The sequence below is a fragment of the Magallana gigas genome, chromosome 6 (assembly GCF_963853765.1).
Source record: "Magallana gigas chromosome 6, xbMagGiga1.1, whole genome shotgun sequence".
NCBI lineage: Eukaryota > Metazoa > Mollusca > Bivalvia > Ostreida > Ostreidae > Magallana > Magallana gigas.
The window spans coordinates 12,437,036-12,463,014 of record NC_088858.1 but is presented as its reverse complement, the minus strand read 5'-3'; the positions used below and the strand labels follow the sequence as shown (position 1 = coordinate 12,463,014).

Sequence of the window (25,979 nt, the reverse complement as noted above, 5' to 3'; positions counted from 1 at the left end):
GACTCCATTACACTGGTTACGTTGTTAAAAATTAAGTTTGCCAGATTGTTTTCATAATTTGGCTTTACAAAAGAATATGATCATCTACGATACTTTTCCAGAAAATTAATCCTACATATACCTGTTGTTTGAACAAATCTTGTTCAGATTCTTTGCACGTGGGATAACAGTGACGGATGTTAATCTTATTAAAGCGGTGTTTTATTCCAGCAATAAATAAATAAAAGGTCAAATTAGTCACTAGTTTACTAACTCTATATTAATTTCAAATTATATAGAAGTTTCTTACTGAAACCACGAATAGCATGTACATTTTTTAAAGTATTAAAATGCAAAAATATTAAATACACAGCAAATAAATGAGGCACATTTGCTTATCGATAGCCAATAAAATGTTTTGTTTTTTGAAATTGTATGTATTAATGAATTTGACTGAATATCATCATAACTCAATAGTCAACGGACCGCAGATTCCGATTTCAAATCCAACTGCATGAGGCTTTTATTCATATTTACTGAATTAATTGTAGCAAACCATAACCTCTTTGCATTGCTTATATTTCGCCTATTCGTATTATACACTTCTTTTTCATCATGCTGTCTTTCATAATCAAATAATTTCTGCTAATTTATAAATATAGTAATCAAATTAAACATTATGTCGATACAAAGGCGCAGTTTAATTGAAACACACCACCATATGAAAACAGCAACGTCAGTTTCTAGTGAACAGTAATTATTACACGCCAATTTGAATCAGGATACTTTTTGTATTCGTAGATAACATTTTCTAGCTGTCTTTGAAATGAAGACAACTGCTCATTTTGATTTCAAACGCAACCAAATGGTTTTAAGTCAAATATGAGTAAAGTATAACTTCAAATATAAGCTGGTTGGTTGGGATTACTCATACTATTTACGAAATTCATTCAAAAGACACAACAAATAAGCATGTTCAATGAGTTTTTTTTCTCCATTTATTCATCACATAACAATTCAAAGTATACATATGTAAAACAATGTAATTTTAATAAAATAAATGTATTTTGAAATAAAATGTGTGATATTTTAAAACTTCATTATCAGCCATAAGAATGGACCAGAATTGTCCATGTCTGTTGTATACATTTATGATTATTAGTTGTTAATTACAATGTACATGGTACGCTGACTCCATTTGCATTGTATATGACTTCTCTTGGCTTCACCTTTGGGACACAAATATGCTTTGAGTGAGACATAAATACTTAAGAGAAGCATGTCCAAATGTTGAGAGAGTTTTGGGGTTCAAACAGTTTTTTATCACACAGAACAGTATATTAATCATGTATTCGACAGTTAAAACATGTTTACTTTTAATAAATTTAATACTGGTAATAATTTAAGACATATCAAAAGTGTTGAATTACAAAGGCTTGATCCTCTTAGCACATAATTTGAAAAATTACAATTAATTACTTAATGACTCTCCAATAGTCCAAGAAATTCAATGATTTATAGATGTGAAAATTTCAAATATGAAAAAATGGTGTCATTTCTATTTTTCAAATGCAGCCAAATTACCAATAAAAACATAAATTCTGCTTTCTAATAAAGTTTTATCAACCTAAATGGTGTATATTGATTGATTAAAACTTATCAAAAACTTCAACATATTTATTCTGATCAAAAATATTTTTGCATACCTACACCAAAACAAAGTCTATCAGTGATGGTACACTTTCTAAGATTTAAGAAAAAAAAGTTCTTAAAGCAATTATTGTACATGTATAACCAACTCAAAATATGAAAATCTTTTAATATTCAATCAATAATTTACATAAGCAATCATTTTTATTCTTAAAGAAGTACATAAATCGTCTGATATTTTAAAATATAAAATAAAAAAGACTGAAAGAAAGTTGCACAAATTTTTCGTATCAACAATAATATGAAATCAAAAACTGGTTCAGATTTTTCTATTTAATTTCAAAATTTGCATGAACAATGTTTGAATTGCCACATTATTTTTATAAATTACACATATACAACACTTGTGGAGCTCGATTAAAAAAAACAGGAAGAAGAAATAAACAGAGTAAGGGTTTGGAAAATACATACTATCAAAATGTATTAGATCATCAACCAAACAATGAAACATTACTGCAAAAAATACCGTCTTGCAAGTAAAACCTGATGATAGTCAAGATGTTTCTGTCGTTATGTTTCAAGTTCATTGCACCACTGAAGTTTAATATAACAGATGAGATTGAGAAACAAAACTGTAAGAGTTACATCCCTGCACATATCAGTAACTCATACTACCACACTTTCACCATCAAGCTTACTCTCTTACTCTGTGTCAAAGGGATGAAAACTACACATGTTTAAATGTTCTGCTTTTGTTTCTTGTGATGACTGGTCCATACTCTTTGAATGGGTAAAACGAGGGGTTTATGCCATAAATACAACAAATATGATGAAAAACAAAATTAAGACTGCAAATATCTTGATCATTAGCCATCGGTTTGATGTCACTGACTGAAAGTATTTTAAAATTTCACTGTGTGCTGCTTCCACATTCATGACCGCATCATCTGTATTTGAGTCAATTCTGAAAAATAAATGTACAAATGTACGTATATTAAAAAAAAAAAAAAAAAAAAATGCAGAAAGATTATGTTAAGATGGAGAAAAGGTACAAGATGCACTCAGTCTTCTTATCCACATTTAATATGTTGGACTGACCTGTGGACAATTTCCTCCTGTTCTTTAACCATGTGTGCCAGTTGAGTGAATATACCGCCAAGCTCTACAATGGTGCTCTCTATATTCTTCATGGTATCTGCTCTGTCCTGTATGTAATCATCCTGTACCGAACAAAATCACAGCTGTTTAACTCTTGAAAGTAAATTCATAAATCAATGTCAATTCACTTTCCCTTTTTCATTAAAATGGGTGTCATCATTCTGCTGAAAGTTGTTCAAACAACTATCGTGGCATCAACAAGACTTAACTATTAACTGACTAGAGTACCATAAGTTATCCATTTTTTTTATATTTGAAGTTAATTCACAAATCCAGTACATCAAATGTATTTGGAGAATTTATGAATTTAGTAATCATGTGATTTTTAAAGAAATAATCATTAATGATTTTAACTTACTTGTTGGTCTACCAGTTGCATTTGTTGCTGAAACCTATTTTTATCCAAACCATCCATATTTATCACAACATCCGCCCCTCCTGTTGCACCCTGGGAATGATTCATTTCATCCTGAAACAATACTGAACCTACAAAACAAAAACAAAACTCGCTAATATTGCTCCACATTACTTGTATTCATTAATTAAAAACAAACTAAAACCGTCCTAATGGGACTAATACCCCCGCAAGGCTAATTTCAAATTGGACAAATATTTGAATTGAATAATAAAGGTTTGGAACACATACAAAAAAAAATTAATTCTAGAATTGTAAAAAAAAAAAATTTGTTAACAAAGAAAAATTAAAATCAAAATTGTCAGAATTTCACTGTAAATATATATCTATAACGGTAATACATTTACAAATGTATGTATCTGATAATATATATATTTTTTTAATTGATTTAAAGAAAAACCAGCAAAATGACAATAACCCCTCCCTTTGCAGTAAATGGAAATACCGGTAGCCAAGCAATGCTCTTCTGTTGATAAAACTTTCAATATCTTTCTAATAGGAGTTTTGACAGATGCAATTAGTTGTTTCAAATTTTCCTCACTTTCTCCTATGGCACAATGGAACTCCATATCAGAAAATTGATCCCATAGGACTATGATTTTCTTTGATGAGCTTGTTAAATTTAATAAACTCCCAAAACATTACCATAATTACTATACTATGTAAAAATACGTAAAAAACAAAATTTAATATTACAAACAATTTTAAAATTGCCAAAACACTACAATCATATCAGTAATTTTGAATTTCATTTAAATTAATGCCCAATATGGTCACTTCATCAATTTACTTGACTAATAAATTTAAACAACTTCTAAAAATAGTTTAACTTCTTTATTAATAATGATATTATTTATTTCTTTATAATGATAAAAACTTTTGGTTTACATGAAACAGTTTTAAAATAGCCCCAAAACCATCACCCATTTTACAGATTATCAATTTTCCCTAAACACATGCTCCATCTGAACCATGGCTCAGATAATGGCTCCCTTATGACAAATGAATTCAGCCACACTTGTATTTGATATTCTTATTAGCTCCTAAGAATTTATCATTGACAAACAAAAACTTTGCATTGTCAGTTGAAAGAATACTTATAAAAAATAATTTTTTTTATTAATTAAGACATAAAGACAAAAAACCTCCATCTGGATGTATTTATATAAATATATTTTAGAGTGTTTTAATACTATTAATTTATTACATGTAATAAAATCTGTAAGGATTACCTCCCTTACTTTTCAACATCAGTGTACAATATATAGAATTAGGAAAATGAAAACTGTCATAAAATCATTAAATCTCATCTGATCTTAAAAAAAATTGCAGGTACACATCTTCAGATGGTGTTCAACATATGTACAAATTTTCAAACTGTTCCATGCAGTAATAAAAAATTCTAAAGGGAGGACAAAGTTGTGTCTACAGACAGACGGACAGGGTGAAACCAATATACCCCCCTAAACTTCGTTTGCAGGGGTATAAATAAGCAAAAATGACAGCTAAAATGAAAACTCACTAAATATGTGAGTATGTAAACATTTTTCACAAACATTGCAACAAATCGACTTACTGTGATTGCTGTATGTAGTATTGGATGGGGACTCAGAAAACTGATCTCTTCTAGTCTTTTGATGTTTTAAATTCTATGAACAAAAGGTACCCTTGTACTGATTAAACACTGAATGAAACTAGTTAAAAGTAAGAATGAATTCATACATGTATGTGAAATATTCTATTATTAAAAAATAATAGATACATACTTCTGTCCTAACTTCAAGAACTTGCTTGAAATCATTTGACATGGTGGCAAGCTTGGACTGTGGAAGAAAGAAAAAATAGTAGTAAAGTATGTCAAATTTGTCAATATGAAAGAAAGTACTATAAAAGAAATACTTTTGCATTAATTCACATCATTACAATGTTTGAAAATTTAAAAAATTTGGTTACACCAGTAAAATCACAGAGCCCAGTTATTTGGTTTTTTTTTGAAGATACAGTTTACCTAACACTGCGTTATCTCTGAGTTAACACAATGTGTTAACTTATAGTTTACCACATGGTTTTATGTTTTTTTAAAATGGTGCTGGAGTTAAATTATTAATACATGTTAACAATCTGTTAATTTTAATCAACACTCAGTACTTGGATTAAAACTTTCCCAGTGATTAAAATATATGGTTGCTAGCATGTCATAACATGTATCCTAACCCCTGTATTAAATTTAACCATCTTTTGAAAAAAATCAGACCCATGAACCAGTATGTCTATGATCTGAAGCACCCACCTGAAGGGACACCACCACAGAGTTGGAGTGACTCTGTACGTGCCTGGCGTTGGGGTGGGAGCGCGCCACCTGCTGAAGCTGGGCTATCTGTTTGTTCAGACCCTGTATGTCCTGGTTAATGATGTAGGTCAGCTCCTGGATCTCCACTGGCTTATCATCAAACAATGACTTCTTCTTGGCCACTGGGGAAAATAATAGGGAACAGTAAAATCAAATAATCCCCACATACACAGTGAGCTCTGATTGTAAAAAATAATGAAATGCATTTGTTTTTTAAAAAGTCAAAATAAACTTGGTAAAAGCTAAGATTTCTAATAAGTTGTGGTCCCAGCAATGAGTCGACCCAACCAGTTGTCACTGAAAATGAATTTCACTCCAGCGTTATTTTAGTTTTCCTATCTCCAATACCAGGCATTACCAGTAGTTCACCTGATGGCACACCTGGAACACACAGCTGACATGTAGTATTCCTCATGCTGTGTATTTTTTGTTTATTTGTAATGCATTGATCTGTAAATTTGGTTTTACTTTTCTCCTGGCTTGGATTTAGTGCATACATTTTATAGAAGTTATTGTGACCGAGTAACACGTACAGCGAAGTAAGATGTATGCTTATACAGGTGAGGCCTGCACAGGTAAAAACTTTGAACTGTTTAGAAGTCAGTTTCTTGTATACTTATGGGTTATGGGGAGAGTCGCAAGAAAAGAAAAACATCGACTTCTGAATGTTATGTTCAGCTTTTAAAATTTGATTTTGTCCACCATTGCCACAAAATATTATTGATCCCTTAATTTATACTGTTATTCACTTGTTTTGAGCTACAGTATAAATTTATATGATGGAGAACCCTGGCACCATAATTTTTATTACTTATTGTACTAAATTTGTCACATTGCTTTTAAGAATCATTGTATGATGTATTTTTAAGAGGGGAAATGGGAAATTAATTGAAACATTATTCTATTACTTACACATGGTGAGTTTTTCAAGCTTTGCAAATGTGTTTGCTAAATCACGTCCAATTTTCCTATAAAAAATACAAAGCACATATTTTAATATACCAGTATACATACACTGTACAAATGTACAAGGATATATGCACATTCATGATCCTAAAATCTGTATTCTATTCCATCACCATGTACTGTGAGGACTTCGGAATACGAATTAGTTATCATTGTAGTATTTAAGAAACGCTCATGGGGCACATAGCTCTCCTGAGCAACAATAGTCATAATAGAATCAACTTGATGGAGACATATACAAAATATCTAGACAATGTAGTAAATACATTTTGTTTTAAAAAAAATCAATTTTTTCCCCTGGATATTCTTGTGTTTATCATTGAGGCCCTTTTGTAACAGGATGATTTTATAGTCATATTAAATATTGTGCATCACAGTTCTCAAGATGATCTTAAACAATTACCGCAACTGTTTATATATGGGATAAAAACCTACACATGTACATCAATCTTTCAAACCCTAATGAGGCCCAAGAATTGTCCAGGGGCTAAAGTCCAAACAATTCTAAAAAATCAACAATATGTCAAAATGCTTGCACATATAAGTAAAACCATATATTTAACATTTGTGTTTTTGTGAATAATTTAAAATGTTTTCCTTTGTAAAATTGGACCCCAAATGTGGCCCCACCCTACTTCTGAAGATAAAGAATTTGATCAGCTTAAAGCTGATCAAATACTCTAAACTATCTAAGATTGCTTTCATTAAAGTTACAGGTTTTCTAGGCAAATGCCTTTTGAGAAGAAGATTGTAAAAAGATTTTTCTCTATATATTCTAATGTAAAAATTTGTCCCCACCTTACCCCTGGGGATCATGACTTGAACAAACTACAATCTACCCTAACTGAGGATGCTTCCACACAAGTTTTAGCTTTTCTTGTCAATGGTTTTTGAGAAGAAGATTTTTCAAAATTTCTCTCTATATATTCCTATGTAAAAGTTGAACCCCTCCATTTTGGCCCAAACTTATCACAGGGAGATCATGACTTGAACAAACTTAAATCTACTCTACCTGAGGGTGCTTCTCCACAAGTTTCAGTTTGTTTTTTTTTAGGGTATATGACCTCTGAGAAGAAGAGTTTTGAAAAATACATGTACCAATATTTTAAATAATTTTTTATCATCTTCCCTTAAAAGAGGGTGTGGCCCTCCACTTTAATAAATTTGAATCGCCTTCACCAAATGATGCCTTGTGCCAAGTTTGGTTGAAATTGGCTAAGTCGTTCTGGAGAAGCAGTCGAAAATGTGAAAAGTTTACAGACAGACAGACAGATGGGTGGACATACAGAGACAGGCACTGGACAAAAAATGATCAGAAGAGCTCATTTAAGCTTTCAGCTCAGGTGGGCTTAAAAAACTATATTAGTCTCTGTTGAATAACTAACAATTTCTTCATCCTAAGACAACAGACATAATTTAATTTTACAATCAATCACCAACAAATATATTTGCAAATATATTTAGAGTGGATGACATATATGTACTTGATACATTTACTGGTTGTCTTACACAGGTCAAAACTACATGTGCCTGATCAAAATGTCATAAGATTTAAAAAAAAAAAAGAAGCTTTTAATATATATGACTCTAATTATGCAGATTTGTAAGATTTAAAGAAAATACAAAAATTTGCTATTACTTTGCAATTTGTGTGAATTCACTTCTTTGTCTGAGTGCTGGGTTTCTTTTCTGTGCCAAGGCTCCATTTCCCTACAAAAAATGTACAGTTAACGATAAAGAATTCACTTTTTCCTTTGACTTAGATGGAATAGTTCCATATGTTTTTAAGTAGAGTGGATAATAATCAAGTATAATTAATTACAGACAACAAATCATCTTACCTGTCTTGACTGTAATAACTTTGCGGCAGAGAAGAACTCATTGGTACGGTCTCTACAAGACATGTCTGTATCTAGCAGGACCTCCGATACAAAAGTTTGACTTGTTTGTGAAGATATTCCGTTTTGTTTAGAGTCAGATCCAGAATTGGTGCGACGTCTTCTGGCTATCATTGATCTTGTTAATGAGTCTCATCTAAAAATAGATTGTTTATTAGAGTTCAAAATTCAAAATCGTTTACCTGTAACCATGGCTATCATTATACATCAAGTTAAGATAATTCACTATGATTTTTTTTTATAAAAATACATGAACACAACTACAGTAATTTTCTATTTTTAGCTTTTTACTTTGCCTAACTCCTTAACAATGCAAATATGTAAATTTAAAATAAATTTATATATAAAGTATACCATTTACAAAATGATTAAATCAATATGATGCCTTTTTGACAGATGATTTCCAGACTCTTGCATTTCAGTATGAGAATATGCAACAACATTTCTTATTGTTTATGATGCGATAGTAAAACAAATTAATGTTTCATCAATAGTATCAAAACATAAAATAGGAGACTAATGTGGTCTAAGATTAATCAAATCTTGTTTTAATGTCATATTTCCTTTTTCTTTGACCTATAAATGAGGATGTATAACTCGATCACAATTAAAGACCATCATGTTCAATTCAAAATTTAATTTCATTTATTTATTATACTATTTCATTACATTAAAAAAAAAAAAAATAGATATCAACATAGGCCTAGTGATCAATGGGAAATGTACAGTACGGCTGTATGTGCTACATACTGTTAACATGAAAAGATAGGTTAAATATAAAGACTGCATTACATAATACATACACAATTAAGTGATGAAGGGTTCATGTATATCATAATATGTACATGTACATCTCTATTATTTGGCATCTGATACAAATATGCCTTATTGAATTTTTACCTTGGTCGTAATTTAGAAATCCGCCAATTTTAATTGTCATTTACGTACCCAAAATTACAAGACCGTCTCAACGATAACTAAAGTATATGGACTTCCACTTATTGTTTTAGACTATCGCGAGTTTCATTTATAAGTTTAGTTTTCTGTTTTGACACATCAAACACACAATCTTCCACGAATCTCTTACGTCACATCCGCCGGGTCCACCGGAACCCATGCGCACACTTATATAACGAAATCGTACACGGTGGAAATCATTTGGTCGTGAGACTTCGAGTTGTGCGGTTGAAGGAAACCGGTGTCATTAGAATTTTTTAATTTCTGACTAAATTATACAAAATCTCACAATGCCTCCAACAATTTCAGATTCTCCTAAATCTTCGGAGACAGGTTTGTGATTTTTTGCATGATTGTCAAACCTTGTTATAAAACTATGCTAAAATAAAAAACGATCTATAGTTTGTTTGTCAACAAAAGGGTTACCCCCCTTTGATTTATATAAATGAATATGGAAAATTGTTTCCTATTAATTTACAGAATTGCTGCATTTAATTTAATTAAGTTATAATAAAGTATACATTTTTATAACTATGTTGCATAACTGTTGTGTGTAATAAAAATTGACATACTCTTTAGTGAGGGACAAAATACAGAGTACTCTGCAGGAGCGGATCATGATATTTGATGGTGGGATGGGAACAATGATACAAAAGCATCGCCTGGAGGAGGAAGATTTTAGAGGACAAGAGTTCAAAGATCACCCGAAAAGTTTAAAGGGGAACAATGATATTCTTGTTTTAACTCAACCAAATTTAATCCATGAAATTCACAAGGTGCATAATTAATTATCATTATTGTGATAGTCCCAGTATATCTAAATGACATACATGTGATATGTACCAGTGGTTCACAAAATGTTCAGTTTTCTTTACCCCATTCAAGGAAACATGGTGGGACACTAAATTTATCTTATCATATGTATAGAATGAATTGATCATAACTTGATTTAAATCAAACAATTGATTTTTAAAAACTTCAAAAGTGCATGCGTATATTTGAACATTAAATGAACAGCTTTTGAATTTTCAGACTAAAGAATTATTTACTCTAGCTTTTCTTTATTAAAAGGTCTAGAAATAAAATATAGTATATGACCTGCAACTTTGATTACACAGTTACTGTTACTTATGAATTTTTCTAGGGTTAAATTGAATTAATTTTTATTTTCATATATTCTTTGATTCCTTGTAGGACTATTTTGAGGCAGGAGCTGACTTTGTAGAAACGAACACATTTAGTGGGACCAAAATTGCACAGGCAGATTATGGAACAGAACATCTGGTATTACTATGAAATTTGAACTGAGAAGCAATTAAATAAATAATTATGCTAATCTAATAAGATCTTGAAAATCTAAATAATCCCTTTTATATTTCAGACATACAGATTGAATTATGAAGCTGCTAAAATTGCTAAGAGGGCTGCTGAAGAGGTTACAAATAAGACTGGTTTGTAAACATTGTCTGATTGTATGAATGTTAAATATTGATTTTTGTGATTTGCAACTAGAGCAAATCTTGCCACAACTCCCAATGCAAAATATTTTAAGACAATTTTAATTTACTGTAAGATACAATTCATGTATTCATAATGTTATAAAATATCAGATAAAAAAAACCCTCTGAAATACTATTGCAAAGTACAAGTGGTTTCTCAAATTTATGCTATATATTAATTACAGTATAGTTTTTATTGCACTGTTTTGTACTTTTCTGGCATGCTTATCTGAATTTGCAGTGTGATTGGCAAGGTGAATTGATTCTATGAGAATCTATTCTATGATTGATTCTATGAACTCAAGTATAAAAGGGCAGTTTGTGTACCCTGTTAGCCTCTTTTTCACAAAAGCTCTAAACATTTAATGACAATTAATTCAAGAGAACTATATTGTTTGTTTTTTTGTTACTCATCAATTTTATCAGTTTTATTTTTCTCATTTATATACTAGTACTGTTATCATGTTTGGAGAGCTGTGTCAATCTATTGACACAACCAACATCAGTTTGATTTAAACTTTCAAAATGACCTGACTGATCATTAATATAGAAAGTTCATTTTGTAGGTATTCAGAAATATGTAGCAGGAGCAATGGGTCCAACCAATAGAACTCTGTCCATATCTCCCTCAGTTGAGAAACCAGAGTTCAGGAATGTCAGTAAGTGATCAGATCTCAAAACGATTTGTGTTTATTAGGAACGAACTTAATAACTTTTAAACCAGAAAATGAATTTAAATTGAACAAATTACCAACAGATTTGTGGAATGACATGCTAAAGTTTTCAACAATACTGTAGCTGTAGCTTGATGTAGATGAACTATAGTAGAATACATTATAATTTATTATACTTTCATGTTAAATACTGAAATCTGATTGGTTTAGACGCAGTTGATAATCCGTTTTATTACCCTCAACGTTAGCAACACACTTGGCAACGGGTAACACAATGAATTGTTACATGTGCGTAAATTATGTGCATACGGTTCACCGTAGAATTCACTTCATTTCTATACAAAAGCAGTAAAAATTTCTCTAAAATTAAGACATTCAGTATAATGAAATAAATAGTGCCTGTTTGGGAGGATAACAGTTGAAATTGACACCCCTTAAAACCATTGTCAACCTCCGCTTCGTGTCGGTTGACAATGGTTTTCTTGGGGTGTCAATTTCAATGTTATCCTCCCAAACAGGCACTATTTATATAATGTTGTTTTATTGTTGTTATCATACTGTTAATGTGAGACAATTTTTTTTTACAGCTTTTGATGAACTTGTGGAAGCTTACACAGAACAAGCCAAGGGATTATTAGAGGGAGGTGCAGATGTCCTTCTGGTGGAGACAATATTTGACACTGCCAATTCCAAAGCAGCCCTCTTTGCTATTGAGGAGCTATTTAGGAAGGAGAAGTTTACCTGCCCCGTGTTTGTGTCTGGTACGATTGTCGACAAGAGTGGGAGGACTCTCTCTGGACAGACCACTGAGGCTTTTCTCATCAGTGTGTCCCATGGTAATCCAATGTGGTCAGTATTTTTGTACAAAAGATATGCTTTACTGATATCAATTGATTTTTACCTGGTACATGCATATGCCTTGATATTCATTTTTTCCCTGTGTTTGTAATAAACATGTATAAGCATGTATCAGTTGAATTACTCATTTTATTTTATACCATTGTTTTCAGTATTGGACTCAATTGTGCATTGGGTGCAAATGAAATGAGACCTTTCATAGAAGCTGTCAGCAAAAACACTACAGCATACACTATATGCTATCCAAATGCAGGTACATGCCTTTTGAAAGGGAAACTTATTGTTTTGTACAACTATACATGTATAGATCTATTGCCTCTTCTCACATAGTGTGGAAGTACATATTTATTGTATCTTATGTTTATAAATTAACTAAATTATTTTTTGTTTTAAGGGTTACCAAATACTTTTGGAGATTATGACGAAACTCCAGAGAGCATGTGTGACCAACTTTCAGTAAGAAAACTTTTTTTTCAATGTTATAAAAAAATAAACCATGTAAAAATGTTATAAAAATTTTAATACATGATAAATTAAATTTAAGCTTGTAAACATGTTTTAGAAATTTTAATACTTGTAAAATTACATGTAAGCTTGTAAAAATGTTATAGAAATTTTAACACCCTTAAAATTACATGCATTGCCAAGCTTGTAAAAATGTCATAGCAATTTTACATCTTGTAAAATTACAAATAAGCCTCTCTTTGATTTTGTTATTATACTGTAAATGTACATGTTCAAATCTAAAGTTTGTTTTGATTGATGTTTTAGAATTTTGCGCGAGATGGTCTACTGAACATTGTGGGTGGATGTTGTGGTACTACTCCTGAGCATATAAAGTAAACTTTGCATAAATCACATTAATATACCTTCATGTACGTGCAGATTGTGTTTTGTATGATGTGAAAGATTTATCTCCCTTTAAATCCAAATCATTGTTATTTTTTTAGAGCAATTGCAGAAGGTGTGTCTCAATTCAAACCAAGAGTCCCACCAGATGAGCTCAGAAAGGACTTCATGGTGCTCTCAGGTATACTTCTAGTGTAAATGAATCTGATACATTTGATTCAAATTTATAATTAACTCAGTTGTGATATTCATTAAAACACATTACACATGCAATAACTTCTTAATAATACAAGATGATTTGTGACTTTATGAAGGACTTGAACCTACATATCTTGGACCCTATACCAACTTTGTTAATATTGGGGAGAGATGCAATGTAGCTGGATCTCGGAAGTTTGCCAGACTCATCAAGGATGGAGATTATGAGGTCAGCAGTTGTTAAAAAAATGTCATGACTTAGATTAATTTATTGGATTAACATACATGAGTTGTATGGAGTCCTATGTACAATTGACAATACATTGATAATCATAGGCTTAATTAAATGAAAATATTTTAATCAAGAATGACAAAGTTACTTGTTTATTTATTCATATCCCAAAGTAATGATAACTGCTTTATGTTATATATGTTGATCATCAAACAGTACTTTTTATAAATTGTAGGAGGCTTTAAGTATTGCTAAAACCCAAGTAGAGAATGGAGCGCAAATCCTAGACATCAATATGGATGAAGGAATGTTGGATGGTGTGGCTTGTATGACCAAGTTTGTCAATCTCATCGCTTCAGAACCAGAAATCTCTAAGGTGAATGAAAAAGGCAAATACATACAGTCAAACTTCTTATCTCGAACTAGATAGGACTGTTTTAAAACTTCAAGATATCCGAGTATTCGAGATATCGAGGGTAAAATACATAAAAAATAAGTGTTTAGGACTTACAAATCACTTCAACATATCCATTGTATTCGAGATATCAGTGTTCGAGATATCATAGTTCAACCATAGTATAAAGAACCATAAAAAGCATTGGCTTTGCTAATGAATGTTTTTTTTATTTTATTTTAATCAGGTACCCCTATGTATAGATTCCTCCAACTTTGCAGTGATTGAGGCTGGATTAAAATGTACTCAGGGAAAGTGTATTGTCAACAGTATCAGCATGAAAGAGGGAGAGGAGGACTTTGTAGAAAAAGCCAGAAAGATCAAACAATATGGGGCTGCTGTGGTTGTCATGGCATTTGATGAAGAAGGACAGGTACATAAAGATATCTTTTAAACATATAGATGTCATTTTTTTTCAGTTTTTTAAGGGCATTTTAAAATTTTTTATGGCAACATTTTTAGGTACTGAATTTAAATAAAACAACAGTCTCGGTTTTATTTAGTAAGCAAAAAAATCATTTTACCATTTCTTAGTAAATTTTGCACTTTTATTCCTCATAACATAAGAAAAAAAATAATGTTGTTGATAATTTCTGAATTGTATACACTTTATGTCCATCAATAGTATTTGGATTTTGTCCATTCATTTAAGATATACAGGTACCATATATTTGTGCTTTCAGGCAACAGGCAGACAAAGAAAGTTTGAAATATGTCAGAGATCCTACAGGATTCTTGTTGACAAGGTCAAGTTCAATCCGAATGATATCATATTTGACCCCAACATCCTTACTATTGCAACAGGGATAGAGGAGCACAACTCATATGGAGTTGATTTCATCATGGCAACAAAAGACATTAAGGTAGTACATGTATTACTTTTACAGCTATATATAGTCCTTTACATGTTTATCCTTCTAATGATACTTTGTAAATATTTACTTCTGATGTGAACATTTCTGTACAGGAGAATTTGCCTGGAGCCAGAGTAAGTGGGGGTGTATCCAATTTCTCGTTTTCTTTCCGAGGCATGGAGGCAGTTCGAGAGGCCATGCACAGCGTCTTCTTGTATCACGCCATAAAGGTATGGGCGGAGCATACCACTTACTGAGCATACCTACTACTAATAGCTACCGTTAAAGATAAAAAAAATTACTATGATCAGATAATGATGCATCCCATTTAAGAAGATAATAGTTCCTCTGGCTTGATGATTGCGCTCATGAATACAGCTGCATTTCAATTCATGTATTTTTTATTGGTATTCTTAAATTTCACATGCAGTTATCCTTTTTTATGGTGTAACATTTAGAATGGTATGGATATGGGGATTGTGAATGCAGGATGTCTGCCTGTTTATGATGATATTGAACCAAAGCTTTTGGAAATGTGTGAAAACTTACTTTGGAACAAAGACCCTGATGGGACAGAAAAACTGCTTGCTTATGCCCAGGTAATGTAAATGTACATTTATTGTGATAATTCATCCATCAAAGAAGTAAAAATAAATGAAAACAAAGCCATGCACTCTACAGTTAGTGATATTTGGTTCATTATATCACAACCAAGTACCAGTACCTATTTGATGTTGAATTCTAAATAAATATATTGTTTTATGACAGAGTATGGGAAAAGATGCCAAGAAAGCAGTGGTCAGTGATGAGTGGAGGAACAAGAATGTGGAGGAGAGGCTGGAGTTCTCCCTCATCAAGGTCTGTACTGTTACACAGCTTTTGTGTTGGAAATGTCAGCAAAGTTGAGCTATGTTCAAGATTTTGTAAACCAACTTTCATTTTTTGGTGACTCAAATTTGTAATTTTGTTAGGGATAATCAGGTGAGCATTAAATAAATTTTCCAACCAAGCCTTTCTCAGTAAAGAATACAGATACTGACACACATAGCAGCTGGTTTACAATGATGAGTATCATTGGCTTGTGTTCTTGTTATCCTCATGATTTCTCTCATATTTTTTTTTTTACAGTATTCAATGTATTATTTATTTACATTGAATTTCTGGTTTTTAGGGAATAGACAAATTCGTTGTAGAGGACACGGAAGAGGCACGTCAGAACCAAGAGCTGTACCCCCGGCCCCTGAATGTCATCGAGGGTCCCCTGATGAAGGGCATGAGTGTTGTGGGGGATCTCTTTGGGGCAGGGAAAATGTTTCTGCCCCAGGTGATCAAGTCAGCGCGAGTGATGAAGAAAGCAGTGGGTCATCTCATACCTTTCATGGAAAAAGAGAAAGAAGAGAGGATGAAACGAACGGGGAATGTTGTGAGTGCTTGATTTATTGTTTTTTCCTGATGAAATTTTTGTTAGAGAAAAGACTGATAAATGGCATGTTATATGGATTATGTTTTCAAGTTTTATTCACTGTTAAAATATTGTAAATGGAAAAGTTTGCTGGAAAGATTGCCTGGTAATTACAGCAAAAGCACAATCAAATATCAAATCAATTATAGTACTTGGGTTTCCATGTTACAAGTTAACTCTTTTACAATAATTAATATTTACATTTATCTTTTAAAAAGGAATCGGGATACTCTGGAGTGATTGTTCTGGCCACAGTGAAAGGAGATGTCCATGACATTGGCAAAAACATCGTAGGAGTAGTGTTGGCATGCAACAATTTCAAGTGAGTGATAAACCATACCATACACTAGTGTACTGTTTATGTCATTTAATGTCATGATGTAACACTCACTTGTTAGATTATATTATTTAGTAGAACTGTATGATAGTGTACATGTATGTTGATGCTTTTGTGATGCCTGATGTTTGGATATTTTCAAAGAGTGATAGATTTAGGAGTGATGACACCCTGTGAAAAAATCCTTCAAACAGCAATGGAAGAAAATGCAGGTATTAAAAATATTTAAGATTTTCTTTTGAGTTTTCATTTTTGAAAAGCTCCTATGACAAAAAGGATATGCAATGTGTGTACATTGACCCAATCTTTCCTCTGTGTTGCAGACATTATTGGTTTGTCTGGACTCATCACACCTTCCCTAGATGAGATGATATATGTTGCCAAAGAGATGGAAAGAATTGGCTTCAAAGTTCCTCTGCTGATAGGTGGCGCCACAACCTCAAAGTAAGCTCATTTATGATATTAACTACATTCTCTGTGAAAACACTATTCAAGATGATTCATCTGAATTTCTGTGTTTAGTACTATTTAGATGTAATCATTGACAACCAAACTCCTGTTGGAATTAGATTTTGATTTTATATTGTAGAACTCATACTGCAGTGAAGATTGCCCCACAGTACAAATCACCAACAGTTCATGTGCTGGATGCCTCCAAAAGTGTCGTAGTGGTAAGCACAGCATAGTCAGTGAGAGAAACAGGGTAACATGTATTACTTATAAAATGTACTATGTAGTGATAGCTACATCAAGAAGCCATCATTTCATGTGTATATAGTACATGTATGTATACCTTGAAATAATAAATGAGTTATCAATATTGGAGATGAAATGTAGAAAGAGTTTGCTTTATTTTCTTAATTACTAGGGTTATGTTCCAAGAGAACTGTTTAAGTTGATTTTGATAACATTGTTTATAAACAGTGTTCCCAACTCTTGGATGAGGAAAACAGAGAAGATTATATGGAAGAAGTTACAGAAGATTATGCTGAAATCAGAACAGATCATTACAACTCCCTGAAAGTAAGTTTCATTGGATCTAAAAAACTCAAATGGTAAAACACTGTCACCACATGTTAGAATGGTATAGTAGTTAAGTTCTTGAAACTCTTATTATGTTGACAGATCCAGTTTCCTTTAAAATTGGTGCATTGTTTTGAAAATGAAATATTTACATTGAGGACATTTTTTCAAATTTGACATTGATTAAAGATTAGCAGAAATTACCACCATGCAAACAGTTTAAATTTTTTTTAAAACTACAACCTTTAAAATTATTTCCAAATTTGTTTCCTAAATATAATCTCCATGTGAATGCCTTGCTACACCAAATCTGCAAGTCTATACTTTATAAAGTCATCCTTATTTAATAAAAGAAACAGTAGATTTTTACATGTAAATCATATTTTATGTTACAGTTTGATGTGGTTTTTTTTCAGGACAGAAAATATTTATCAATAGAGAAAGCAAGAGAAAAGAAACTTAATATTGACTGGTCAGCCTACCCACCAGGTTTGTTGTACATGTAATAATAATCTATAAAACTTCTAATGTATTATTGTACTAAAAAAAAATTCAACAACATCCCTTCCTTAAGCCCTTCTCAAAAGTAATAAATTTCAGTTTTTAATTTCCTTGAAAGTACATGTACTTATAAACTGTTTCAACACCTGAATATCTATGAGTTAATTGATGTGTTTAATGATATAGCCCCTGAGCCATCTGTAATAGGAGTGAAAACATTCGAGAATTACGACCTATCTCGACTTGTCCCATACATTGACTGGAAGCCTTTCTTCGATGTGTGGCAGCTCAGAGGAAAATACCCAAACCGAGGCTATCCAAAAATTTTCAAGGATAAAACTGTTGGTAAGTGCAAGTTATAGTCATTATAAAAGATATCATGATTATGTTTTAATCTTGAATGCACTTTGCACAATTAAAACCATGAAAAAGCAATATTTTTAAGCAATTTTAAAATGAAATACATGTACTGTAAACATATTACATTTGGCTATGTATTTTATTTAGCGTTTTTGGCAGAAAAAGGGATCTGCTAAATCAAGTACATTGCTAAATGTGAAATATATAAGTAGATAAATACTTACATTTAGAAATGGATTAATGTACTCCAAGCTAACTTGTTGAAAAATCATATTCTGCCATATTTCGTACATGATAAATATAATAAATATAAAGTTTTTCTTGAAAAAGCATAAAAGATCCCTGCTAACAAGATTAAGAATAAGTGCACGTTCTCTATTCATTGAAACAGGTAGATATTGTAAACCAATTATCCCAAAAGAAAAATGTTTATGCTATGCTTGTAAATTATTAGTGGAAAATGAAAAACAATTTGTACTTTACTGTCCTGTGTATGACAATCTTCGATTTCATTATTGTGATAATTTCAATAATAAATTGTACTGTACGTGGTATTGATCCCATAAAAGAAATTGTTAATCCATGTGATTATAATACTACAAAATGTCTATGTATCTACTTGGATAAATGTTTTATGCAGAGAAAACAGTTCCAGGAACTATGAAGTATTGTATAAAACTGTCTTGCATGCTGTAGCCTTTATGTTATAATTTTCTTTTGTCTGTCATTTGATTTCATTTTGACTGTATGCCAACATGGTGATGTCAATAAACCATTGAATTGAATTGATTAGTATGTTTACAGTACACAATTTCTGAATGATAGGTCCAGAGGCTAAGAGAGTGTACAATGATGCCCAGAACTTGTTGAAAACGATCATCACCACCAACAAGTTACAGGCCCATGGAGTGGTGGCGTTCTTCCCTGCCAACAGTGTGGGGGACGATATCGAGGTGTATAATGAGAATGGAGAGGTTATAGAAGTGCTTCGCGGACTCAGACAGCAGGTAAGAAAACCGAGGCTTTGTTCTTGTATATTTGTTATTTGAACTTGCTACTCCTAAGAGGTAAATAGGGATTGGCTGTTCTGAATTATAATTTGTTTTTTTATGTTTTGAGTCATCTCACCAATGTAAAAGTGGCATAAATTTTTGGTTGTTCTGATGTCTCGTCTCTGGTAATATTTGAAAAAAATATTTAAAAAAATTGAATTTTCTTACAAATAGAATGGTGCGTGTAATACTTTGTAACAAATAGTAGATGCGTATTGTATTATTGAACTTCACCTCAATTAAACTTTACATTCAGGCTGAAAAGGAAGCTCTGGATAAATCTCCATATCTATGCCTGTCTGACTTTGTCGCACCCAAAAGTTCCGGCAAGAAAGATTACATAGGAATGTTTGCTGTCACGGCAGGACATGGTGTGGACAAAATGTGCAAAGTGTAAGTATACATAGTTACTTATTCTTCTGTTCGACTTACAGTGAACCATGTGATGGATTCCTACTAATATTTGCAGCCAAGGAAGCTTGAGTGAAATAAATCTTATCATCTTGAAATTTTATCCAAAAATGTAGATATGAAGAGAAGTATGATGACTATGGAATCATTATGGTCAAAGCTTTGGCTGACAGACTTGCAGAGGTATAGTGAATATTTGGGAAAGTTAACTTGTCAGATGGAATTCTGTTTTCTTTGACAAAAATTAATATGATTTTATATGTTTAACAATAATTCTGGTTTTTCAGGCTTTTGCAGAAGAGTTGCATGAGAGAGTGCGAAAGGAGATCTGGGGATATTCAAGAGAGGAATTGTTGGAGGCCAATGATCTACACAAAATTAAATATCAGGTACTTTAAGGTTTTATAACGTAACAATTTACTTACAGCATATTTAGTATTGTTGATTTATTAAATTGTACCTTGTTCATGTTCCCTTATATCTATGATTAGTTTTTGTTAATATTTGTGTGAAAAACATGTGCTGTTACATGTATGTTGGTAGTTTCTTCTCCAATGAAAGGAAAAAATAAGGTTTTATAAATTTCTCTATTCATTGTTTGGAAAAACCTATATAGAACCTCGGATTGAAGCATGCACAAGTATATTAATGTCGTCTTGTACAAAATTATTTTCTTATTTAAAGCTGTATGTGTATCATCTCTCTTCTGATAAAATTTGATGCTCAGATTTGGTCTTAGTTATCATACAGATGTAATTTACATACATGAAGAATAATAAAAAAGACACATATATATTAACATGAGAGTAAAAGTTTGAAATATATTGATTATCAAAAACTATTTAAATAGGGAATTCGACCAGCCCCAGGATACCCTAGTCAGCCAGATCATACTGAAAAGGAAATAATGTGGCGCCTTCTAAAGGCAGACAAAGTGGGGATAACTCTGACTGAATCTTTAGCAATGTTTCCGGCTGCCTCAGTTTCTGGACTGTACTTTGCACATCCAAAGTCGGAGTATTTTGCTACCGGAAAATTACAAAAAGATCAAGTAAGTACACACTGCAATTGCATCTTTATTTTTTAACTTTATAAGATTTCTTGTTTACATTCAATATTTTTATTTTGCAGATTGTTGATTACTCTGCAAGGAAGTCTGTAGATGTGTCTGTCACTGAGAAGTGGCTGAGTTCTGCACTAGCGTACGATTCCTGATAAAAGTATTGCCTAAGAGTATTATACTTGCTGGAAATTCAACTGATTCAGTTGACAGTCAAAATACCAACTTATTACAGTACATTTCATGTAAAAATCCTACTGTGTAGGAGAAGAAGATATTGACTGTGCTTTATGATTATGATACATTAAGGGTATTATTTCGCACTGGAGATTTAACAGATAGAGGGCTCTATCGACAAACAAAATACAAACTTAATACAATACCTAGCATGTGGAAATCCTACGGTGTAGTAGGAGAATATGTTGTCTTTGATTTATGACATATCTGATATCTGTGTACATGTATATTGCATGTATCAACATTGTCCATGAAAACAAATAATTTTATTAATCATGATATTAAATATGATAAAATTAAATATAATATTAAAGTAAATATTATGATTTTGAGTTACTTTTAAACAGAAAAGGCTTGGTCAAATGACCTCTGGTGTAATGATGAATAAAAGGTTTCTTTTGTTGGAACTGTTGACTATAGTATATAAATGAGTATGTTACATACGAGAGTGTGAAATTTTTGGGATTGCCTGCTGTCCTCGATTATGAACAAGAAGGAGATAAAACATGAGCTTTTTAGCTCATCTGCGCTGAAAGCTCAAGTGAGCTTTTCTGATCAAAATTTGTCCATTGTCTGTCGTCGTCATCGTCAAAGATGTTTACATTTTCGACTTCTCCTCCAGAACTACGGGACCGTTTTCAGCCAAACTTGGCACAAAACATTTAGGTGAAGGGAATTCAAGTTTGTTAGAATTAAGGAATACGCCTTCTTCCGAACGTTGTTGGTATCTTTCAAAAAATATCTTCTTAAAGAGGTTAGTTCCTCTATTTTTGGGTAGCCATTTTGGGTCACCTCTATTCTAGAAATTATGCATCATATATTGATTATACTCATAAATTCAAATTTTATAATGTCAATTAAACTATCTTAAATAAAATAATAATGGAAAAATTACATATTTACAGAGTTTAGTATGGGACTATATTTTGTGGCGGAAGGTTTTTAAGAAGAAAATGAACATTTTTCATAACTCAGTTGTTTTAGAGTACCACCCCTTTAGCTTCCTTATTTTCAGTGCAAACAAAATTCCCAGATATTTTGTGCATTAGGATATCTTTATTTTGTTACGAAAAACATAATTTTACAATTTTTCAATATTTCTATCGACACATATTGGCAAATGTAACTTATATTTCATAAAAGTCAAGGAAAAATGAATCCCAATTCAGCTTATTCCATGCCATATCTCAAATTTTACATAATGGACCTATACTTTTTGTTTTATTTTCTGAAATTTTAAGATTTTTCTGTCAAGTTTATCATACTTTGAGAAAAAGTGTGAGACTTTTAAATAATTTCATAACATGTTGAATTGGTAATGGGTAAAATTAGCGTTTTATCAGTGCAAAAAGGTCAAAATATCAATTAGGTGAGGAAATTGTAACATTTTTCTTGATGATAATTTTAATTCTATTCATTTTAAATAGAATAAACTTGTATTTGATGCCAAGGTTCATTCCGATAATAAAATATAGAGAGAAAAGCGATTTATGTGCAATCTGCAATTTCAGTGCAGAAAGGTCATATTAGATACACCGTAGCGCCAAATGAAGCACATAGACCCCAAATGTTGTTTTGAATTTTGGTTAAGCTATGTGTGTAGATTTTTAAAAAATACTTTAGAAAAAAACTTTAAGACTTTTGATAGCAGGATCCAACGTCCTTAAAATCCAATTAGCCAGAATAGCTGAGACCTGTGTGGAAGGATCCGTCAGGTAGTATATATATTTAAAATTGTAAAAGTCATGACCCCCGTTGGTAGGGTGGGGCCACAATGGGGGTTCAAATTTTTAATTAGCAATACATAGAGACGAAGCTTTAAAAATCTCGTCAAAACAAATCGGCCAGAAAAGCTGAAACTTGCGTGGATCCACAGGATGAACCTCTGTCAATCAGTCAACTGAATGATAACTGAATGGTATGAAAGGTGACTGAATGGCCCACATATGCCATTCAGTCACATTTCAGTTACCTTTCTGTCACCTTTCAATTGACTGAATGGCAGAGATTCATCCTGTGGGAAGCATCCGCAGATATTCAAGAATTTTCAAATCATGATTTCCGGGTTTAAGGTGGGGTTATATGATCCTAAATGGATCCGAATGTAGGAATGTCAGCTTAACAAAAAAGATCTTTCCACACCACATGTCTCCGGCGAATAATCAGAATATTATAGTCCCAGAAAATTACCAATGAAGACCTGCAGGACATATGTCATCAAGAGGACATACATGTAGGTACAGTACCATCATTACAAAACGCCGATATAAGTGGATAGGGCACGTACTACGTAAAGACACCACGTTAGGAACTAGGACCCGATAGGGCAAGAGAAAGAGAGGAAGCCATGAGTATTATGGAGAAGATAGGTTGAAAATGAAAAAAAATCATGCACCATCCCTGTGGATCAACCAGGCTGAAGCTAGCAGCCACTAACAGCAGCCACTAAGACCGTAGAAGCTAGCAGCCAATAAGGAAATTCATCAAAGTACTGAGAGTACTCGAACAAAATTTTTTATTTTACTTAATTATCGACATATTTTAATTAATATCAAAATGATTAATGCTCAATAATTTGTACGAACATTGACGACATCCGAAGCAGTAAAGCTCGCCTGGATAAGAGTTATAAATGCGTCTTTGTTGGATAGAAATGAAATAAGTTTATACGGGTCATAAGTTATGAAAATAATGTTATCCTAAGTGTAGTCTTATTGATACAAATAGAAAAACTCTATACATCGTGTAAAGTGATATGCAAACGTATTATGATATAAAAGAGATGATAAATTAAAGTAAATTAAAAGGCATAAAATGATACAAAAACAATAAAAACCCAAAGCCAATCCAGTGTGGCAAGATAATTTATTTACATCAAAGTTGAACATGTGCGTGTTTAAAAATTTATCCTCGGACCTTTTCACTCCCCGGAAACAACATCAATCGAAAATTAAAAGACATCGTATTATTACGAATATGAGACAATAGAACACCCAGCATTGTGATTTTATTCTGATAAAAAATTATCATATCTCGCAGTCAAAAACAGCGAAAATCATCAGGTGAAATTGGGATTATTTTGTCACAGCCATGTTTTGACGTGAACCTTCAAAGAATACAACAATGACAATGAAAAGGGTCGGTTCAGCTCACCCGAACTTTGTGATATTTTAGCATTTCACAATGATATAGGGGTGAAAGGCGGGGCATTATCTCTTTTATCTTTAAAGTGTGCATCCAACGGATACCAAGGCAGTGTAGGGGAGCTATGGGGCTATTATTTCCCGGTCTCAAATTTGGGCTGTAGGGGTACCACCAAGTGGCTCCCAGAGGTTCTGGCTCATTTCAGGGGTTTATATCTCACTTGAGATTGGCCACAAGAACTTGGTAACACGAGGATTACGTAGAGGGCCTCAGGAGGTATTCATAATAAGCGTTAGAGGGCACCTATGACCCCTGCAAGGGTCCAGTTACCTCACCCGAACTTTGTGATATTTTAGCATTTCACAATGATATAGGGGTGAAAGGCGGGGCATTATCTCTTTTATCTTTAAAGTGTGCATCCAACGGATACCAAGGCAGTGTAGGGGAGCTATGGGGCTATTATTTCCCGGTCTCAAATTTGGGCTGTAGGGGTACCACCAAGTGGCTCCCAGAGGTTCTGGCTCATTTCAGGGGTTTATATCTCACTTGAGATTGGCCACAAGAACTTGGTAACACGAGGATTACGTAGAGGGCCTCAGGAGGTATTCATAATAAGCGTTAGAGGGCACCTATGACCCCTGCAAGGGTCCAGTTACCTCACCCGAACTTTGTGATATTTTAGCATTTCACAATGATTATAGGGGTGAAAGGCGGGACATTATCTCTTTTATCTTTGAAGTGTGCATCCAACGGATACCAGGGCAGTGTAGGGGACCTATGGGGCTATTATTTCCCGGTCTCAAATTTGGGCTGTAGGGGTACCACCAGGTTGCTCCCAGAGGTTCTGGCTAATTTCAGGGGATTATATATCACTTGAGATTGGCCACAACAACTTGGAAACACTGGGATTAAGTAGAGGACCTCAGGAGGTATTCATAATAAGCGTTAGAGGGCAACTATGAACCCTGCAAGGGTCCAGTTAGCTTACCTGGACTTTGCAGTTTTTAGCATTTCACAATGATATAGGGGTGAAATGCTAACATGTGACAAAGATTGGGCGAGCTACCTTAACCCTAATAAGGGTCATGGGTGCCCTTTAACACTTATTATGAACACCCCTTGAGGTCCTCTACTTAATCCCAGTGTTTCCAAGTTGTTGTTGCCAATCTCAAGTGAGACATAAACCCCTGAAATGAGCCAGAACCTCTGGGAGCCACTTGTTGGTACCCCTACAGCCCAAATTTGAGACCGGGAAATAATAGCCCCATAGCTCCCCTACACTGCCCTGGTATCCGTTGGATGCACACTTCAAAGATAAAAGAGAGAATGGTCCGCCTTTCACCCCTATAAATATCATTGTGAAATGCTAAAATATCACAAAGTTCGGGTGAGCTAACTGAA

General features: G+C 32.8%; 2 protein-coding genes across 3 annotated transcripts; one reads left to right on the top strand and one right to left on the bottom strand.

The window, feature by feature from the left end:
• Nucleotides 1-950: 950 nt before the first annotated feature.
• Nucleotides 951-9,525, bottom strand: LOC105340691 (syntaxin-5). Of its 2 annotated transcripts, none has more exons than XM_011446868.4 (10): nucleotides 9,365-9,525; nucleotides 8,360-8,552; nucleotides 8,158-8,228; nucleotides 6,465-6,520; nucleotides 5,493-5,674; nucleotides 4,969-5,025; nucleotides 4,779-4,851; nucleotides 3,146-3,273; nucleotides 2,728-2,849; nucleotides 951-2,593 (listed from the first exon to the last, which is right to left on the bottom strand). In XM_011446868.4, exons 2-10 carry the CDS (start codon nucleotides 8,528-8,530, stop codon nucleotides 2,434-2,436), a joined length of 1,020 nt encoding a protein of 339 aa, XP_011445170.2. In that variant the 5' UTR covers nucleotides 8,531-8,552; nucleotides 9,365-9,525; the 3' UTR covers nucleotides 951-2,433. The 2 variants fall into 2 exon arrangements, with proteins under 2 accessions (XP_011445170.2, XP_011445169.2); XM_011446867.4 differs by having other exon boundaries at nucleotides 9,317-9,516.
• Nucleotides 9,526-9,544: 19 nt separating this feature from the next.
• On the top strand, nucleotides 9,545-21,752 carry LOC105340692 (methionine synthase). The gene is made up of 31 exons (XM_034469794.2): nucleotides 9,545-9,706; nucleotides 9,953-10,149; nucleotides 10,568-10,657; nucleotides 10,755-10,824; nucleotides 11,439-11,531; nucleotides 12,134-12,395; nucleotides 12,557-12,657; nucleotides 12,799-12,860; nucleotides 13,176-13,243; nucleotides 13,355-13,434; nucleotides 13,568-13,680; nucleotides 13,919-14,059; nucleotides 14,325-14,510; nucleotides 14,821-15,000; nucleotides 15,105-15,221; nucleotides 15,450-15,590; nucleotides 15,760-15,849; nucleotides 16,163-16,414; nucleotides 16,672-16,775; nucleotides 16,935-17,002; nucleotides 17,114-17,234; nucleotides 17,380-17,461; nucleotides 17,715-17,813; nucleotides 18,230-18,302; nucleotides 18,501-18,659; nucleotides 19,500-19,681; nucleotides 19,983-20,119; nucleotides 20,254-20,320; nucleotides 20,425-20,526; nucleotides 20,988-21,188; nucleotides 21,269-21,752. The coding sequence occupies exons 1-31, from the start codon at nucleotides 9,664-9,666 to the stop codon at nucleotides 21,350-21,352; spliced, it is 3,765 nt and encodes a 1,254-aa protein (XP_034325685.2). The 5' UTR covers nucleotides 9,545-9,663; the 3' UTR covers nucleotides 21,353-21,752.
• The last annotated feature ends 4,227 nt before the right edge of the window (nucleotides 21,753-25,979 follow it).

Excerpts from the sequence above, each read along its gene's own strand:
- LOC105340691 (XM_011446868.4), bottom strand. The coding sequence starts at position 8,530 with ATGATAGCCAGAAGACGTCGCACCAATTCTGGATCTGACTCTAAACAA. Across the intron at positions 3,274-4,778 it reads TACTACATACAGCAATCACA|GTTCAGTATTGTTTCAGGAT; the intron begins GTAAGTCGATTT and ends TTTGTTTTGTAG. Across the intron at positions 2,594-2,727 it reads CAGGAGGAAATTGTCCACAG|AATTGACTCAAATACAGATG; the intron begins GTCAGTCCAACA and ends TTTATTTTTCAG.
- LOC105340692 (XM_034469794.2), top strand. The coding sequence starts at position 9,664 with ATGCCTCCAACAATTTCAGATTCTCCTAAATCTTCGGAGACAG. Across the intron at positions 12,658-12,798 it reads TATATGCTATCCAAATGCAG|GGTTACCAAATACTTTTGGA; the intron begins GTACATGCCTTT and ends TTTTGTTTTAAG. Across the intron at positions 17,003-17,113 it reads AGCAATGGAAGAAAATGCAG|ACATTATTGGTTTGTCTGGA; the intron begins GTATTAAAAATA and ends TCTGTGTTGCAG.